Source organism: Colobus angolensis, unplaced genomic scaffold (genome assembly GCF_000951035.1).
Source record: "Colobus angolensis palliatus isolate OR3802 unplaced genomic scaffold, Cang.pa_1.0 Scaffold94, whole genome shotgun sequence".
Lineage (NCBI taxonomy): Eukaryota > Metazoa > Chordata > Mammalia > Primates > Cercopithecidae > Colobus > Colobus angolensis.
The window spans coordinates 2491461-2510968 of record NW_012123376.1 but is presented as its reverse complement, the minus strand read 5'-3'; the positions used below and the strand labels follow the sequence as shown (position 1 = coordinate 2510968).

The 19508-nt window shown below is 37.2% G+C and overlaps 1 protein-coding gene across 1 annotated transcript in view; it reads left to right on the top strand.

Annotated features, from left to right (window-relative positions):
• The window catches only part of PIBF1 (progesterone immunomodulatory binding factor 1), a 266063-nt gene that overhangs the window by 207256 nt on the left and 39299 nt on the right, over positions 1-19508 (top strand). Inside the window, exon 16 of the mRNA XM_011932158.1 lies at positions 6581-6665. Coding sequence (XP_011787548.1) covers positions 6581-6665 — 85 coding nt within the window. The remainder of the gene's footprint in view (positions 1-6580; positions 6666-19508) is intronic.

The following is a 19508-nucleotide window of genomic DNA, read 5'->3' as shown; positions in this document are numbered from 1 at the left end:
AGCCTGTTGGTATTTGAGACAGAGAGTGAGAGTGTGTGTGTGTGCACTGAAGGTGAGTATATGCTTAAATACCATGGTTGTTAGTGTATAAGTATGCATGTATATGAACATAGACACATATGTGTTCCTTAAAAATTCCTAGTCCTATTTACTGGATATTTAAATTTGAAAAAATATTTTACCTTCAAAGTGATTCCAGCTAAAGATAGGTTAGAATTCTAGAGTTAGAGAAACATGTGATCCTTACCATGCTTTGGAGATTTAGCAGAACATGGCACTCAGTTTCCTTTATACTGTTTTGTTCTTTTTCAACTCCTCAGCTCTTGTAGGATCTCTGGCGCCTAACTCTAAAAGTCAGTTTGTTTTTCAGCTGAGCTGCTTACCTTTATTGACATTTAATTACTATTTTACTCTGATGCCTATTTTTTATCTAAATTAGTAATGCTGTATAACATTTATATAGAGTTTTATGAGTTCAGCACTTTATATAATCATTCACATAGCCCTTTGACATACATAAGTATTATGTTCCGCTTTACAGATACAAAAACTGAGGTTCAGTGGGGTGGTATGTGTTATGCTTTACACCATACATTTGAGTCTGAGTCAGTGGCACAGTTGGAAACAGAAGTCAGAATTGCATCTAGTCTGTCTCCTCAGAGGACAAACTATGATGCTTCCTTCTCGATTACTTGGAAGGAGAAGAATATGGGCTTTCCCTCTTAAATCCTTCAAATTAGCAATTGCTCCAGAATGCCTACTACTGTTTCTTGAATTTAAAAAAAAAAAAGTCTGCCCAATATTATTCTAAAAATTAGTGACTTTCCTTTATTTATTTATTTATTTTTAGAGAGAGCCTCACTCTGTCTCCCAGGCTGGAATACAGTGGAGCATCATAGCTCGCTGCAGCCTCGAACTCCTGGGCTCAATCGATCCTCCTACCTCATCCTTTGATGTAGCTGGGACTAAAGGTGCATGTCTCCACACCTGGCTAACATTTTTTTTTTAAGAGATGGAGTCTCTCTTGTGTTGCCTAGACTAGTCTCGAACTCCTGGACTCATGCAGTTCTCCAACCTCGACCTCCCAAAGTGCTAGGATTACAGGCATGAGCCAGTGTTCCCTGCCTCCATTTTCTTAAAGTAGAACTTAAGTAGAACTTTAAAAATGTTTTTACCTGCCAGGTGCAGTGGCTCACGCCTATAATCCCAGCACTTTGGGAGGCCGAGGTGGATGGATCACGTGAGGTCAGGAATTTGAGATCAGCCTGGCCAGCATGGTGAAACCCCATCTCTACTAAAAATACAAAAATTAGCTGGGCATGATGGCACACACCTGTAGTCCCAGCCACTTAGGAGGCTGAGGCAGGAAAATCAGTTGAACCCAGGAGGCAGAGGTTGCAGTGAGCCAAGATCACGCCAGTGCACTCCAGCCTGGGCGACAGAGCGAGACTTCGTCTCAAAAAAAAAAAAAATGTTTTTACCTATTTAAAACAATTCTTGTTTGTTTTACCCTCACAATTTTTTTCTTTTTTTTTATTGTAATCATTCATTAGATAATTGCCACCGTGCCCAGCCAGAAATTGAAAATTGAACAAATAATTTGGAAACAAACGTTCTTTTTTCAAGTTTATCACAGACTAAATACCTGATTCACTTACTTAACTCAATTATATACCTGATAATTTAGTTTGTGGTAAATTATAAAATATTACTTTCAGTTTTAAGGATAAATGTTTTAATTTGACTTCTAGTATCTTGTGTTGTAATAGTTTGCTGACATATACTACTTCTTACCTTTTATGTGAGTTTCACTTTATCTTTGTACATTTTAGTAGTAAATAGTCATCTTTACAACATTAATTTTATGCCTATACTAGACAGGAAAGTATTCTCAGACAGCATGTCAGTTACATTGTCAAATGGATTCTTAAGAGAAGAAAAGCTGGGCGCAGTGATGTATGCCTGTAGTCCTGGATACTAGGAGGCTGAAGCAGGAAGATTGCTTGAGCCCAGGAGTTTGAGGCTGTAGTTCATTGTTACCATGTCTGTGAATAGCCACTGCACTCCAGCCTGGGCAACATAGCAAGAGTCCATCTGTTTAAAAAAAAAAAAAAAAAAAAAAAATGAGAGTGGTGCTAACAGCAACTGATTGATAGGGTTGTTCTGAGGAATAAATGATATAATCTTCATAATATATATATATAGATAAAATAGTGCCTAAACATTATATTCAACAGTGTTCAATAAATGTTTGCCATTCTTAGTACTTACCATACGTGTAACAAATTTTTGGTTGAAAATTACATTAAAAATGAGAAATAACATTTCTCAAAATATGTTGAATTTGAACAAAAATTAAGACTCCCCTAATAACAGCAACAGTTTTCATAAAGGCCATGTCATTTATGGAATTAATTACCAAGAAAAATTTTGTACTAAACATGAGTCCTTCATTGTGTGATATTTTAGTACATTCTGAACTGATAATTCACAGAATATGAAATCTTATTCTTAATTGAAGCAACTACCTTCTAAAGTGAAAGGTTATTAATACTTTCAGTAGTTTAGTTATGACATTTGAGATGCTGCTATAGGGGTACCCTGGTTGCATGAATGAAATGCTGTGATGTAACAATGCCATTAAAAAGCTCGGCCAGTCATTCAGATATGGTAGGATAGATCACAGTTCTATATACCCACATCCCTACTCTAAGCAGATGGCATTTCAAATCCTGGAGTGGAATTATCCTGGGCTTTAAATACACGTCAGGCTGGTTTCTGTCCTTATGGTAAATGTGTCTGTAAAATTAGGTATTAATATGAACCTGAAGGGGTAGTTGTGAAAATTAAATTTAGGAACATATGTAAAGCTTTGGCACATAGGAGAGTCTCAGTAAATGTTACTTCCATCCCCTTGTCTTTTATTTGAAATTTAAACAATGATGGCCCATCCAAAAGTGTTATAAAGTTATTATGTTCCTTAGAAAACATAAACAGGAAAATTCCTATTCCTCTTTGCTAAGTGTTGATGTTAGTTGTAAAAAATAATTGCATCAATTTATGACTTTTAAATGTTTTTCTAATTCAATAAAAACTCTTTGAATAGCTGAATAATTGTATGCTTTTCTTAGAAAATTAAACAATGCCAGTATACCATACTTATCCCTTGAAAATGAACTATGTATACAATATGTTCAATTTCTAGAAAGGCTAGAGTAAATATGCACTAAAATGAAATCATTATAAACACATTAAAAGCTAACATTTGAGATGTCACCATTAACTGCTTTAAATTCCCCTATTATTAAAGTAATACTTTATTCTAAAAGTAGTACTGATAACTTTCTTCCACCAAGCCACAAGAGACAGTCTGCGTAATACAGTTTAATCTCTACTTCAGAAAGGAAGGAAGCTTGGAAAGAGAATAATTCGCGTAATTTTCTTTGCCTGTTGTCAGTTCTTAGTTTATTCTTAACTGGTAAAGAAAAGACTACATTGTCAACTTCTCTTACAAAGCTACCTGAGAGTATATTGATCCAGGAAGTTAAGAAACAATATATCAGGAATGTTTTCATATTACAGGTGAAACAGAGCCATAAACATGAATTTCTAAGTAATAATTAACAGTGAATTGAACAATTATGGGTGTAATATACCATTCAAGATAGATGTACTTATAAGGAGATTTGTTTTGTAGTTGTTTTATGAGTCACTCGTAGAAGCTTTGTACTTTCAAAGGTAAGTTTCTACTGTTATGAAATATGCCTTATGAAGACTAAAATTCTATTGAGTAAATACATACTAGAAGAAGAGTGAATACGATAATCATACTCAGTTTTAGAGACCCACATGTTGAAGGTTGTCTCCCTGTGGTCGAGTATATTATAAGGAAGACAAAATATATACCCAGATATTGTAATCACAGCAATATAGTCTGGGAAGTCCACATTGTTTGTAATAAACTCATGTCTTACAGGTACAACATAATTGTTCTGTAAGCCAACTTATCCCCCCACCATTTATTCCATGTATATACGGTTGTTTTGATATTTAATTATAGAATACTTTATTTTTGAAAAGTTAAACATGACAATATAAAAGCATCTGTAAAGAATTATCCAGTCAGAATCCTTTAATTACCTCAACATTCCATTCCGATTACACTACATTTTCTTGAGAAGAGCCTGTTGGTATTTGAGACAGAGAGTGAGAGTGTGTGTGTGTGTGTGTGTGTGTGTGCACTGAAGGTGAGTATATGCTTAAATACCATGGTTGTTAGTGTATAAGTATGCATGTATATGAACATAGACACATATGTGTTCCTTAAAAATTCCTAGTCCTATTTACTGGATATTTAAATTTGAAAAAATATTTTACCTTCAAAGTGATTCCAGCTAAAGATAGGTTAGAATTCTAGAGTTAGAGAAACATGTGATCCTTACCATGCTTTGGAGATTTAGCAGAACATGGCACTCAGTTTCCTTTATACTGTTTTGTTCTTTTTCAACTCCTCAGCTCTTGTAGGATCTCTGGCGCCTAACTCTAAAAGTCAGTTTGTTTTTCAGCTGAGCTGCTTACCTTTATTGACATTTAATTACTATTTTACTCTGATGCCTATTTTTTATCTAAATTAGTAATGCTGTATAACATTTATATAGAGTTTTATGAGTTCAGCACTTTATATAATCATTCACATAGCCCTTTGACATACATAAGTATTATGTTCCGCTTTACAGATACAAAAACTGAGGTTCAGTGGGGTGGTATGTGTTATGCTTTACACCATACATTTGAGTCTGAGTCAGTGGCACAGTTGGAAACAGAAGTCAGAATTGCATCTAGTCTGTCTCCTCAGAGGACAAACTATGATGCTTCCTTCTCGATTACTTGGAAGGAGAAGAATATGGGCTTTCCCTCTTAAATCCTTCAAATTAGCAATTGCTCCAGAATGCCTACTACTGTTTCTTGAATTTAAAAAAAAAAAAGTCTGCCCAATATTATTCTAAAAATTAGTGACTTTCCTTTATTTATTTATTTATTTTTAGAGAGAGCCTCACTCTGTCTCCCAGGCTGGAATACAGTGGAGCATCATAGCTCGCTGCATCCTCGAACTCCTGGGCTCAATCGATCCTCCTACCTCATCCTTTGATGTAGCTGGGACTAAAGGTGCATGTCTCCACACCTGGCTAACATTTTTTTTTTAAGAGATGGAGTCTCTCTTGTGTTGCCTAGACTAGTCTCGAACTCCTGGACTCATGCAGTTCTCCAACCTCGACCTCCCAAAGTGCTAGGATTACAGGCATGAGCCAGTGTTCCCTGCCTCCATTTTCTTAAAGTAGAACTTAAGTAGAACTTTAAAAATGTTTTTACCTGCCAGGTGCAGTGGCTCACGCCTATAATCCCAGCACTTTGGGAGGCCGAGGTGGATGGATCACGTGAGGTCAGGAATTTGAGATCAGCCTGGCCAGCATGGTGAAACCCCATCTCTACTAAAAATACAAAAATTAGCTGGGCATGATGGCACACACCTGTAGTCCCAGCCACTTAGGAGGCTGAGGCAGGAAAATCAGTTGAACCCAGGAGGCAGAGGTTGCAGTGAGCCAAGATCACGCCAGTGCACTCCAGCCTGGGCGACAGAGCGAGACTTCGTCTCAAAAAAAAAAAAAAATGTTTTTACCTATTTAAAACAATTCTTGTTTGTTTTACCCTCACAATTTTTTTCTTTTTTTTTATTGTAATCATTCATTAGATAATTGCCACCGTGCCCAGCCAGAAATTGAAAATTGAACAAATAATTTGGAAACAAACGTTCTTTTTTCAAGTTTATCACAGACTAAATACCTGATTCACTTACTTAACTCAATTATATACCTGATAATTTAGTTTGTGGTAAATTATAAAATATTACTTTCAGTTTTAAGGATAAATGTTTTAATTTGACTTCTAGTATCTTGTGTTGTAATAGTTTGCTGACATATACTACTTCTTACCTTTTATGTGAGTTTCACTTTATCTTTGTACATTTTAGTAGTAAATAGTCATCTTTACAACATTAATTTTATGCCTATACTAGACAGGAAAGTATTCTCAGACAGCATGTCAGTTACATTGTCAAATGGATTCTTAAGAGAAGAAAAGCTGGGCGCAGTGATGTATGCCTGTAGTCCTGGATACTAGGAGGCTGAAGCAGGAAGATTGCTTGAGCCCAGGAGTTTGAGGCTGTAGTTCATTGTTACCATGTCTGTGAATAGCCACTGCACTCCAGCCTGGGCAACATAGCAAGAGTCCATCTGTTTAAAAAAAAAAAAAAAGAGAGAGAGAAAGAAAGAGAGAAAGAAAAGAGGAGAGGGAAGGAAGAAAAGAGAAAAGAAAGGAAAAGAAAAGAAAAAGGATCTTGTTACAAAATAGGCCATTCATTAGGCCAAATGTTTTAGTGGCTAGTCTGGAATATTTATGGACTATAAATTTATATTTAATTCAAACCATCAGATTCATGTTTATTCTTTTAATATTTACCATTTATTAACTATATTTACACTAACATAATGACTTTTTAAAACTTGGGGTTTTTTTTTTTCAGCAACTTAAATAAAGAAAAGTCAGCTTTACTACAGACGAAGAATCAAATGGCATTAGATTTAGAGCAACTTCTAAATCATCGTGAGGTATTTTTCCTATTTTGTCATAATTTTAATCGTTTTAGGCTTTTTTTTAAACTGCTATCAGCTTAAAATTATTGGATCCCAGTTGTGCATGTTCATTAATGACTTATTCATGTCTCACTGTAACTTTGTCCTTTTTTATTCAACTTTTGATATACTTCTTAGAGTTAATTCTTATTCCTAGAATGCCCCTTCTTGTTTTGTTGATATCTGTCACTGAATTTCCCCATATTATTTAATAATTGTTTTATCTTATTCTGCAACTAGACAGTAAATTTCCTTAGTGTGCCTCTTGTCTTCTTTATCAATGTTGCCCAGTGCCTATAGTGTAGATAGAGTATTTGTGTGGAGCTTTAAAGTTCATAAAATTATTTTCTTTTCTTCATTTGTTCCCCACCAAAATTCTTTTAGAGTAAATATAATTCCTATTTTATAGATGGAGAAATAAGTTTTAAGTGGCTTGCCCATGGCAGTTAGTAACTAAGAGATAAGTCCTGTTTTGTTTTATTTTTTTCCTTTAAGTAAGGTTTATTGAGGTATAATCTACAAAGAATAAAATTCCCCTTTTTTAGCAGACATGTCTGTGATTTTTGACAAATGCACACAGTTGCATCAGCACCACCAGTCAATATATAGAATAGTTCCATTACTCCAAAAAATTCCCTCATTACCCCTTTTTAGCTGACCCTTTTCCTCAACCCCCAGCCCTATCAACCACTGGTCTATTTTCCGTACCTATTGTTTACCTTTTACAAAATGCTATAAAAGTGAAATTATCAGTATATAGCCTTTTGAGTCTGGCTTTTCTCAGTTATAATAATACATTTGCAATTCACCTATATTGTTGCAATATAGGTGTATGATATGTTGACCTCAAGTGATCCGCCCGCCTCAGCCTCCCAAAGTGCTGGGATTACAGGTGTGAGCCTGTATATACATCTATATTGGTCATATGTTTCCTTTTTATTGCTGAGTAATAAGCCATTATATGGATGTAACCCAGTTTGTTAATTCATTCTCAGTTGATGGACATTTGAGTTGTTTCCATTTGAGGACATCTCCAAATAAAACAGCTGTAAACAATTATGTACACATGTTTATATAAACGTAAGTTTCCATTTCTCTTGGGTAAACACCCAGGAACATGATTACTGGGTTGTATGGCAGGTGTATGTTTAAGTTTATAAGAAACTGTCAAAATTTTCCAAAGTTACTATATTTTTGCATTCCCCCTCTACGATGAATAAGAGTTCAATATTCTCTGCATCCTCACGAACCATTGGTATTTTTAATACAAATCCTACTTTCTACTGAACTATGACTACCTCGTCTTAGCCATCTTTTTACCACTTTGTTATTCTAATAGAAAAAGAAACTTTTTTTTTTTTTGAGGCAGTGTCTTGCTCTGTCACCCAGGCTGGAGTGCAGTGGTGTGATCTCGGCTCACGGGAACCTCTGCCTTCCGGAGTTCAAGCGAATCTCTTGGCTCAGCCTCCTGAGTACCCGGGATTACAGGTGCATTCCACCATGCTGTCTAATTTTTGTGTTTTTAATAGAGACTGGGTTTCGACATGGTTGGCCAGGCTGATCTTAAACTCCTGACCTCAAGTGATCCACCCGCCTCAGCCTCCCGAAGTGCTGAGATTACAGGTGTGAGCCACCGCGCCTGACCAGGAAACGAAACAATTAAAACATATCATTGGTTTACAAGTATCCTCATACTAGTCTGGGAGAGGTATACCACATGTTGGGAAGAAATTATTGGAAGAATATTGTTAAGAGAGGGGAACTGGAAACTATTACTGGAAGCAGTTCCAAGGTACGTATCCTAGAGATGGGTCAGAAGAATTGGAGGATTGTCTGTATCTGAGAAATGGCATTGGAGTGAGTTTTCTTAAAGGTGTCTTCTATGTGATGGGTGAAAAGAATAAGTGTCCCTGGACTAGAGTGTAATTATAACATTTAGGTAGATAAGTCAATCTAACAACAGGTTACAGAGCTAGGAAAAGCTTCTAACTGAAGATATTTATTCTTTCTTCTGAGTTCTGACATTCTAGACCTTATCCATCACTGCTACTATCACTTATGTCCTAGGATTCTGCTTTCAAGTAATTGTCTCTTCACTGTGGAAACCTGATTCATTCACTATGTGGAATTTTCACAAGTGTTTTTGAAATTAAATACTTAAGCGTAGTAACTACAGATGACCAGCCATATCAACTACATTTTTTTAAAGCTAGATAGTAATTTTTTTTTTCAGAATGGCAGTTCTCATTTGATTTTAAGGGGATGTGCTACACTGAAAAATATATGAGCAGTTCCAACACTTGGAATCACATTACTCATGAGTCCAAATAAGGACCAAAAATGTTTGCTTGGTGGATTGAGAAGAAAATACGTGTAAGCATGCAAATTAAATTCTAGCAGAGCTGGGCACAGTATCACACACCTGTTGTCCCAGGTACTCTGGAGGCTAAGGCAGGAGGATCACTTGAGCACAGGAGTTTGAGACTATAGTGCACTCTTATCTCACCTGTGAATAACCACTGCATTCCAGCCTGAGCAACGTAGTGCAACCCTATCTTTTAAAAAACAAAGATGGCCGGGCGCGGTGGCTCAAGCCTGTAATCCCCGCACTTTGGGAGGCCGAGACGGGCGGATCACGAGGTCAGGAGATCAAAACCATCCTGGCGAACACGGTGAAACCCCGTCTCTACTAAAAAATACAAAAAACTAGCCGGGCGAGGTGGCGGGCGCCTGTAGTCCCAGCCACTCGGGAGGCTGAGGCAGGAGAATGGCATGAACCCGGGAGGCGGAGCTTGCAGTGAGCTCAGATCCGGCCACTGCACTCCAGCCTGGGCGACAGAGCGAGACTCCGTCTCAAAAAATAAAAATAAAAAAATAAAATAAATAAAATAAATAAAAAATAAAAAACAAAGAAAGAGAAACATGGAGGGAGGGTGAGACGGAAGGAGAGGAAGAAGAAGGAGGAGGAAAGGAAGCGAGAGAAGGAGGGAGAAATGTAAACACTAGCAAGATGAAATTACTCATTAATTGCCTACTACTACATGTCATTACTGATATTTATATGGATGCATATTTAGATAATTGTCAGTTTTTATGTATTTGACAGTATGTCTTTATTTTGGCAATGATATTTTAATAATTTAATATTGTATAGCTTTTGATGATACCAAACATCTAAAAGCAACTTTTTTTGTTTTAAAGCAAAGTAAAAATTAAAGCTTAGTAAAAACAAATCTGATGTTATTAATCATTTTCTAAGAAACCATTTACTACCAACTTACATCATATATGCACATGCAAAGGCCTCTGCAAATTGCTTATATGGAAATAAAACAGCTGGTGTGACCCCCTAGAGATGCTTAGCCATTCACTTGAACATTAAATTGATGAAACAAAGGGTCCGTAGGATTGATTTATTCACTTGATTGTTCGGAGGATCATGTCTTCATAATAGTCAATAGATAACAGTTGGATAAGAATAATTCTGATTTTTTTGAAAATGAAAATCAGGGCTGGGACTAGGGTAAGGCAAACAAAGCATCTAGGACATATGATGTAAGGAGGTGCCTACTCGCAGAGTGGGCAAAGAGCATGGATGGCCCCTGGGAGCCACTGCCTCTACCTAAGGCCACTAGCTTGCCTCACCCTGGTCAAGACCCTGGGAAAATTATCTGATACCAGTCATGGTTTTAATCAGTTAAATTTGGGCAGTGTAAATGAGTGATTCGAAAAGAGACCAAATGAACCTTTTCAAGTTTCTTATTTTCTTTTTTGCATGGGACAGCTCTTGCTCTAGCATTGTTTCGTTTTGGTTTTGTTTTGTTTTGAGATGGAGTTTTGCTCTGTCACCCAGGCTGGAGTGCAGTGGCACTATCTCAGCTCACCGCAACCTCCACATCCCTGATTCAAGCAGTTCCCCTGCCTCAGCCCCTCAAGTAGCTGGGATTAACAGGCACACGCCACCACACCTGGCTAATTTTTTTGTATTTTTAGTAGAGATAGGTTTTCACCATGTTGGCTAGACTGGTCTCGAACTCCTGACCTCAGGCAATCCGCCTGCCTCAGCCTCCCAAAGTGCTGGGATTACAGGCATGAGCCACTGCACCCAGCCTAGCTCTAACTTTTTTTAGCAGTGTCACTGAGTTCTGAGTAGTCTGTATGTGTTCATGTAATGTGAAGTAAGATCACCAGTTCATTTACATAATTCCAAAATATGTATTAAACAGAAAAAACAAGTAGGACAATTCCAGGTTGACAATTCAAACACATTTGGGGCATGACCACAGAGAGTTTTTATTTTCTATATTAGTGTTAGCTCAAATATGTTAGCTTAAAAGTATCTTCTCTCATGTTAAGAGTTAGGATGTGGTGTGACAATTTCCAGGAATGTGTATTGATATCTTACAGTTGTGTATTTCTTGAACTATGAGTGGTATATTTGGTGGTTTTTAGTCTTAACTTTTTTGAGTGATATAATGGGAAGAGCAGGTAGGTATAGAGAGAAATAGGATATTTTAGGTTGACTTTTCATACTACAAAGCTCAACTGGGTTGGGTAAATGGTTAAAGGATTTACACAACAAATACTAACTTTAAAATGTGCATAAATTGAATTGAGAGCTTATACCTGCCCACACTTGTCCATTCTAAATTCTCCAGGTTTTGTCCCTATATTCAGTAAAATGTTCATAAAGCAGAGGGGAAAAGGGCAAAATATCTCTCCTCACAGAATTTCTTTTATTAAAGAACAATTTAATGTCATGTCTTCTGCTTTTGTAGAAGATCAAAACAAAGTGTGATCTCTCTTGGTTTTGTAAAACTATTTAAGGCAGTCTACTAAGTACATCCACATAAATGACATAATCTAATCTTTACTACAATCCACTAATAAATATCATTGTCCTCATTGTTAGAGATGAAACTGATGCTGATAAGAGTTAAATAACTCAACTGTGATTACATAGTCAAAACTAAAAGTAATTCATTTTTTTCCCCGAAACAAAACTAATGTCCTTTTTCCTTAGTCTCGTTTAGACAGAAAAAAAACTCATAATAAATTATTGCTTATATTCCAGGAAAACTTTTTCCTCTGGGCGTGAAGTTATATTCCTCTTTCTTGTTTTCATAAAATGAAAACTTTGTAATTTAATGTGTTTCCTTTTTGTCTTCATTGCCAGAAAACTCAGAGCTGAATATCTTGTACCAGGTGTTATAATCTTTTTTTTCCTCTTTCGCTTTTGATACCTCAGAATAACTTTATCTGTTTCCTTCAGGTGGGCTGTAATTTATCTTACTCTAAAATGTCTTCACTTGTACTCAGATTAAGACCTCTTAGGTGTAAATAAAATATAAACCTTAAATAATTAGATATTAAAAAGAGGTAAACGGAAAACATAAACTGATAGGATCTCACTTTTAGATAACAGTAGCAGGACTTCAAATAAAACATTCATTTTGAAAAGATTTCGAGTATAAGAAATGTGATTGGCCGGGCGCGGTGGCTCAAGCCTGTAATCCCAGCACTCTGGGAGGCCGAGACGGGTGGATCACGAGGTCAGGAGATCGAGATCATCCTGAGCTACACGGTGAAACCCCGTCTCTACTAAAAAATACAAAAAACTAGCCGGGCGAGATGGCGGGCGCCTGTAGTCCCAGCTACTCGGGAGGCTGAGGCAGGAGAATGGTGTAAACCCGGGAGGCGGAGCTTGCAGTGAGCCGAGATCGCGCCACTGCACTCCAGCCTGGGCGACAGAGCTAGACTCCGTCTCCAAAAAAAAAAGAAATGTGATTTCAGGCCCGATGCAGTGGTTCACACTTGTAATCCCAGCACTCAAAAAGGCCAAGGTGGGAGGAACACTTGAGGCTAAGTGTTCAAGACCAGCCTGGACAACCTAGAAAGACCCCATCTTCACAAAAAATTCAGAATTTAGCTGGGCATGGTGGTGCACGTCTGTATTCCCAGCTACTAGGGAAGTTGAAGCAGAGAGATAGCTTGAGCCCAGGAGGTTAAGGCTGCAGTGAATCATAATCACATCACGGCCCTCCAGCTTGAGTAACAGCAAGACTGTCTTTAAAAAAAAAAAAAAAGAAAGAAATGTGACTCCTTAAAATGGCTTCTAGCTTGAGCTTATCACTCAGTAGTCTTCATTAATTGCATTTAGTTTTCATCTGTTTTTATCCATTCATCTTTGCCTTAAAGAAACAAGATTTACTGATTACCTTTGGAAATTCTAATTCTGCTTTTCTTTGTATATATTTTATCCACATGTCCTTAGAATATAAGTTTTTGAGAGTAAGAAAAGTATCCTCCATCAGCCAAATGCCTAATAGAATACTGAGTTCAGTTGTAAGAAGCTGATATAGAAGCCCTTTTCTCATGGCTCTTGGAGCTGTATAAGGGCAGTGGGAAGAACACCATTTAGGAAGCTATTCCAGTATTTCAGTGAGTGATGGTGGTGTCTTGAACTAGATTGGTGATGACGAGATAAAACAAAAATGGACCAATTTGAAAGCTATTTAAGAAGCATAATCACAGGGCTTGGTGATTGAGTACATTAGGGACTGATTAAGAGAGGACGAATGAGAATTGATGCCTAGGTTTTTGGCTTGTGTCTTTAGTGGTACTACAAAGAACCTAGAAGAAAGAGTTTGGGGAAGAAAAGTTCAAGAAAATATCTAAGTGGATATATACACTGGAGAGTTGGAAATGTAGGTTATTGTGCCCAAGAAAGAGAATTCATCTGGTAATAGAAATTTGAAAGTCACAACATAAAGATGTTACTTCACATGGAAATAAAGAAAATGAACCAGTGAGACTATATAGAGTGAGAACAGAAGAAGGCTTGTGACAGAATCGTGATGACTACCAGCATTTAAGGGAAGGGCATGGGAAAAAATGCTTACACAAAGAAGAGTGAAGAGTGACCAGCATCATTCAGGAGCATCGGGAAGAGAGTAGAGTCCCTAAAGCCCAGGGAGAAGCATTTATAACAGAGCCATTGTCCGCAGTGACATGTGCTCTCAAGAGGTCAGGCCAAAGAAAGATTTTTAAAAAAGAGTGATTTGGATTTAATAGGATGCTAAAGGGCCGGGCATGGCGGCTCATGCCTGTAATCCCAGCACTTGGGGAGGCTGAGGCAGGCAGATCACTTGAGCTCAGGAGTTTAAGACCAGCCTGGCCAACATGGCAATACCCCATCCATCTCTACAAAAGATACATAAATTAGCCAGGCTTGAGGGCATGCACCTGTAGTCCCGGCTACTTGGGAGGCTGAGGTGGGAAGATCTGGGAGAATTGCTTGAGCCCAGGAGGTGGAGGTTGCAGTGAGCCAAGATTGTACCACTGCACTCCAGCCTGGATGGCAGAGTCAGAGCCCTGTCAAAAAAAAAAAAAAAGAAGATGCTAAAGCAGTTTCAATGGAGCTGGAGCTAAAAAGCAGATTGCCATGAAAAATAGGCAATCCTTAGAATATTTGAAGAAGAAAAGATAGGACAATTGAGGAAAGGGCATGAGATCAAGAGCTTTTACTAGGCCAGGCACGGTGGCTCACGCTTGTAATCCCAACACTTTGGGAGACAGAGGTGGGTGGATCCCTTGAGGCCAGGAGTTTGAGGCCAACCTGGCCAACATGGTAAAACCCCGTCTCTACTAAAAACAAAAAATTTCACCGGGCGTGGTGGCAGACGCCTGTAGTCTCCGCTACTCAGGAGCCTGCGGCAGGAGAAACACTTGAACGCAGGAGGTGGAGGTTGCAGTGAACTGTGATCATGCCACTATACTGCATCCTGGGTGACAGAGCAAGACTCTGTCTCAAAAAAAAAAAAAAAAAAGAGCTTTTGCCTCTCAAAGCTAGAGATTAGCCAATTTAAATAGTGACAGGAAGAAGCAAAATAGAGACATTAAAAGTACAAAAAAGAAAGGGATAATCAGTTGAACAAAAGTGATAGGAAAGGAGATTCATAGCAAAGTCATGGAACTCAGCTTTAGACCACCAGTGTTACCTTTTCCATTTTGAAGAGTAGAAAAAATAATTATGTGAAAACAGAAGTAAGTTTATAGGTTTAGTGGTATTTATTTATCTATCATCTGAGACTGGGCACGGTGGCTCCTACCTGTACCCACAGCACTTAGGAAGGCCAAGGCAGGCACATCGCTTGAGCTCAAGAGTTCAAGACTAGCCTGGGCAACATGGTGAAACTGTCTCTACAAAAAATATGAAAATTAGCCAGGCATAGTGGTACACATCCCAGCTGCTTAGGAAGCTGAGGTGAGAGGATTGCTTGGGCCTGAGAGGTTGAGGCTTCAGTGAGTGGTGATTGCACCACTACAGCCCAGGCTGGGTAACAGAGCTAGACTCTATCTAAAAAAACACTAAAAATAAGAAAAATTATCTGTCATTTGAAGCCCTCCCTAACTCAGGAGAGAAAAATACACCCTTTTCTACCTCATTCCTATACCTTTTTAAATATTTCTGTTAATGTTCATATTACTGTGTGATTATGCATCTGTCTTACCCATTAGATTGACAAATTCCTCTTTGTGTCTTAGCCTTTCGCATAATATTTAGCGGATAATAAGTACTCATTCAAATGTTTGTTAAACTAATGGTTCTTCTCAATCTTCAATAATATAAAGCTGTCAAATAGAAAGCTTTAGAAACTGTCATCAAAAAATAAGTGTCACTCTGATACTGATACTATTTTAGCTGAAGAAAGCACAGAAGCTCTCCTGTATCCAAGAACAGTTTTAGAGATCTATCTGAAAGTAGGCCATAGGAAGTCATATCTGAAAGGTTTGTCTACAGTAGAGCTACTTCCTAAAACCTTGGAGATGGTAGTTGTAGGCACAGCAACCTCTATGGTTATCACACTTATATAGAATAATATATATTTGTAGAATATAAAACATCTGTTTTGGCTGGGCAGGGTAACTCAGGCCTCTAATCCCATCACTTTGGGAGGCCAAGATAGAAGGATTACTTGAGTCTAGGAATTTGAGACCAGCCTGGGCAACATAGCAAGACCCCTACCATGGTGGCACAAACCTGTAGACCTGGCTACTTGGTTGGCTGTTGTGGAAGGATTCTTTAAGCCCAGGAAGTCAAGGCTGCAGTGAGTCATTATTGCACCACTGCACTCCAGCCTGGGCAACAGAGTGAGATTGTATCAAAGAAAAAAAGAAAAATTTGTTTCTGAGACCTAGGATGTCTTCTACCCTCTCTGCATTGCAGTGGTTTTGCCAATAACATCTCTCAGGGCCCACAGTCATTTCAGTTAGTATTTAACCAGAATTAATCAACCACTCCTTACTTAAGTACTTAGAATGTGAAAGGCCCCATACTTACCTGAATGTTAGACTAATTCTTATTATCCTGGATAACTTTCTTCTTACAGCAGTATATGTCACATAATGAAAAGAAAACAAACCCTGCAGTTAGCCAGGTTTCTTGAAAGTGAAATCACAGTATAATTATCATTCTCTTATGGTATGTTTATGTTCCCGGATTCTAACTCATATGTTCTTTGCGATTTCTCGGAAGATTTCAGGGACGTTTCAGCATCCCAAGTGCCCCTTAGGCAATCCACTTCATAAGAAGTTCCAACAAATTGCATTTTTCTTTATGTGTGTCACTCTTTTGGTTCATACTTAACTGCTTTGAAATTTTCTTAAGAGTATCTTTTTACATGTTTTTCTTACGCACCTATGTAGTTAAATTTTACAGTCAGCATGCTAAAAAAAAAGAAAAAAAAAACTACTGTGTGGGTAAATTAATTTTTCTTTAATTGAAAATATACTTGTTTCTCAGATTCATACATACATTTCTTATCATAGTGGTGCTCTTCAAGTTAAATTGTTTTTGATTTGTTGGATATAAATAAGTATTTTAAAGAAAGATAATTATTATAGTGAAAACCAAAAACACGCATGTATGATACAAGTCATATTTTCCCTATAAAGTTTTAGAAAGCTGTTTTTCCATGTGAGGATGTGTGAATTCAGGTCTGAGGAAATTTAGGGAATAAAATGTTGCAAAAAATACTGCAAATGTTGAATTTACACACATACTTCATGTATGATAAAGCTAAAGCTATTGTATTGACAGTAAGAATATATCTTGAATTTTTATAATCTTTTTCTATCAAACTCTAAAATGCTTTCAGATGAATTATGTTATACTGCCCTACTTAGGAACCAGTTACAAATTGCTTTCAAATAAGTGTATCTGGGATTAAGGAATCAGAGAAAGGAAAAGTTTTAAATTAGTCTTCTCTGTTGAAAATTGGCCTTTTGTTTTCTAGTATTCAAGAGGGAATTAGGCTTTTTACCGAAAATATATAATTTTCAGTAAATAATAAGTTTAATATTGATATATTACCTTGTAGTTTTTTATATTCATTTATTTTATTTAAGCCTCACAACAACTCAGTCTTACACCCATTTCACAGAGGCAGCAGCTGAATCACAGTTGTTCATTCTGTAAAATGTTAATTCTCCTCAGTTTAGAGTTGTGTAAAAGACATTTGAATTTCTTTTAGACCGTGCTCTCTGGATCACTATGTTTATATAGACTTCTATAGAACCTAATAGAACTATGTCAAAATTGTTTTGGTTTTTGTATTTTGATTTCTTCTTTAATCTTTTCATTATCTTCTTTTAAATTATAAATATCTTTGTTTTATACTACAAGTAAAGTTCAGTCTTGTGTGACCCAGTATATTAGTATCTCATCATAAAAATATTTTATCTGTGCATATATACCCTTTTAACATTTTATATCACATTTTCACATCTATTAAGTAACATATAAACCTAGCATTTTTTAGGTTTTTTTTTTAAGAATGAAATGTGTATTTTCCCACTGCATTTTAGAAACTTGTGATATGTTTTCTGTTAAATTATAAGTACATTTCTCTGACCTTTTTTTATCAGTAAGGAACAAGTAAATGGCTTCTCTTGCTATCATTTCTAACCCTGTACTTATATGACTGTCTTAGAATGGTAGCAGCTTATAACAAACCAAACAATTCCGAGACGTAAGGAGACACACACACACAAAAAAGAAAAACTACAAAACTGTAAAATAAATCTCTGAAAATACTTGGTGGCCAGGAGACAATATTAACAATTATATGAGATAATTATAGTCATAATTCTGTATTGGCAATATCTTGCTGTAAACTTAGTCACTGATCCCATATCAAGGAGCTGACACTAAGAGAAGGCTGGAATACAACATGGAGACAGTACAGGAACTGGAGTGAGTCATGCTCTGAAAATGAGTGCTCTAAGTGGAAGATAGGGTTTAAAGTCTGAAGTTGATGCTGAAAATCAACGAGAATATGAATCAAAACCCACCAGATAATACTGAAATAGTAAAGGCCAGGGTCCAGCACAGTGGCTCACACCTATAATCCCAGTACTTTGGGAGGCTGAGGCAGGAGGATTGCTTGGAGCCCAGGAGTTGTGTACTAGCCTGGTCAACATAATGAGACTCCGTCTCTATAAAAAAAAATTTTTTTAATAAATAAATAGCCAAATGTGGTAGCTCGTGCCTATAGTCCCAGCTTCATGGGAGGCTGAGGTGGAAGGATCGCTTGAGCCCGGGAGTTCAAGGGTGTAGTGAGCTGTGCTTGCACCACTGCACTCCAGCCTGGGCAAGAGTGAGACCCTATCTCAAAAACAAAAAAGAAAAAAAAATTTTGAATAAAAAAGTTAAGGCCCGAAACTAGACAGCAACCAGATGACTACTGTTAATAGAAGGGAAAGCAATTGCACTTGGTCACAAAGCCAGGCATCAAGAGAACATGAATGTCAGAAAGCAGAGAAGGCCAAGTAGCGAGAAGTCCAGGGTAATCAGTAATGAGATGCGCAAAAGGGTCAGAGCAAACCAATCAGAACAGAATCAAGGTTCCCACACTCCTGTTTTAAGTCAACAATAGCAGTAGATTTTAATTCAGGAACCTACTTCAGTATGTTAATAATAGCTTCTCTCTGGATCACTGTTGAGAATTACCCTAAGATCATATCCATGATTGTGAAAGAATGTTTCAGGTAGTTAGTTATGTCCCGGAGGCTGTAACAGCCCACTTGTCTCTCATTTGCTATCATTCATGTAAAAGCACGAGTTCTCACTAAGCCTTCAGTCATAGATAGGGTATAGCTCCAAAAATGTTTCTGTCATCTTAAATGTATTAGAATAAGAAGTAGATAAACCTGCTCTGCTCTAGTCAGTGCTTCTTTCTTTCTTCCGTTCTAGGCCCAAAAATTTTCAATGTAAGGAAAACAGGATGATGAAAGAATTCTTTTCAGTCATAAGAGAGATGAATGAAACTGGGGATGTTTAGAGAAGATAAGACTTAGTGAAAGATAAGAAATTCAAAGTAGGCATGTAAAACAGGCAGTGAGAGACTTGTTATACATGTCTGCAAAGTCCAGAATTAAACCACAGGCTAGATGCTATGAGGAGACACATCCTGTTTTGTTGTTCTACTCTTCTTTTTTTTTTTTTTTTGAAATGGGAGTGTTTTGGTTTTATAGTTGAGTAAGGAAAACCTAGATTAATAACTAATTTTTCTTCATTTTTAAAGCTTGGGCTAGGTGGCCATAGAGTCAGAGGGGATTTCTTAATTTTATAGAGAGACTGGGTTAAATAACTTGAAGATCTCTTACAAATCTGAAATTTTGTGTATCGCAGACCTTGATAGAAGGCATCTGCATTATTGTATAATGATAGCTTTTGACCCCAGAAAGACCTTACGTAATTTCAATGCTGTTTCACTTCTTAGTAGCTAAATGACCATGGTTAATTTCTTGAGCCTT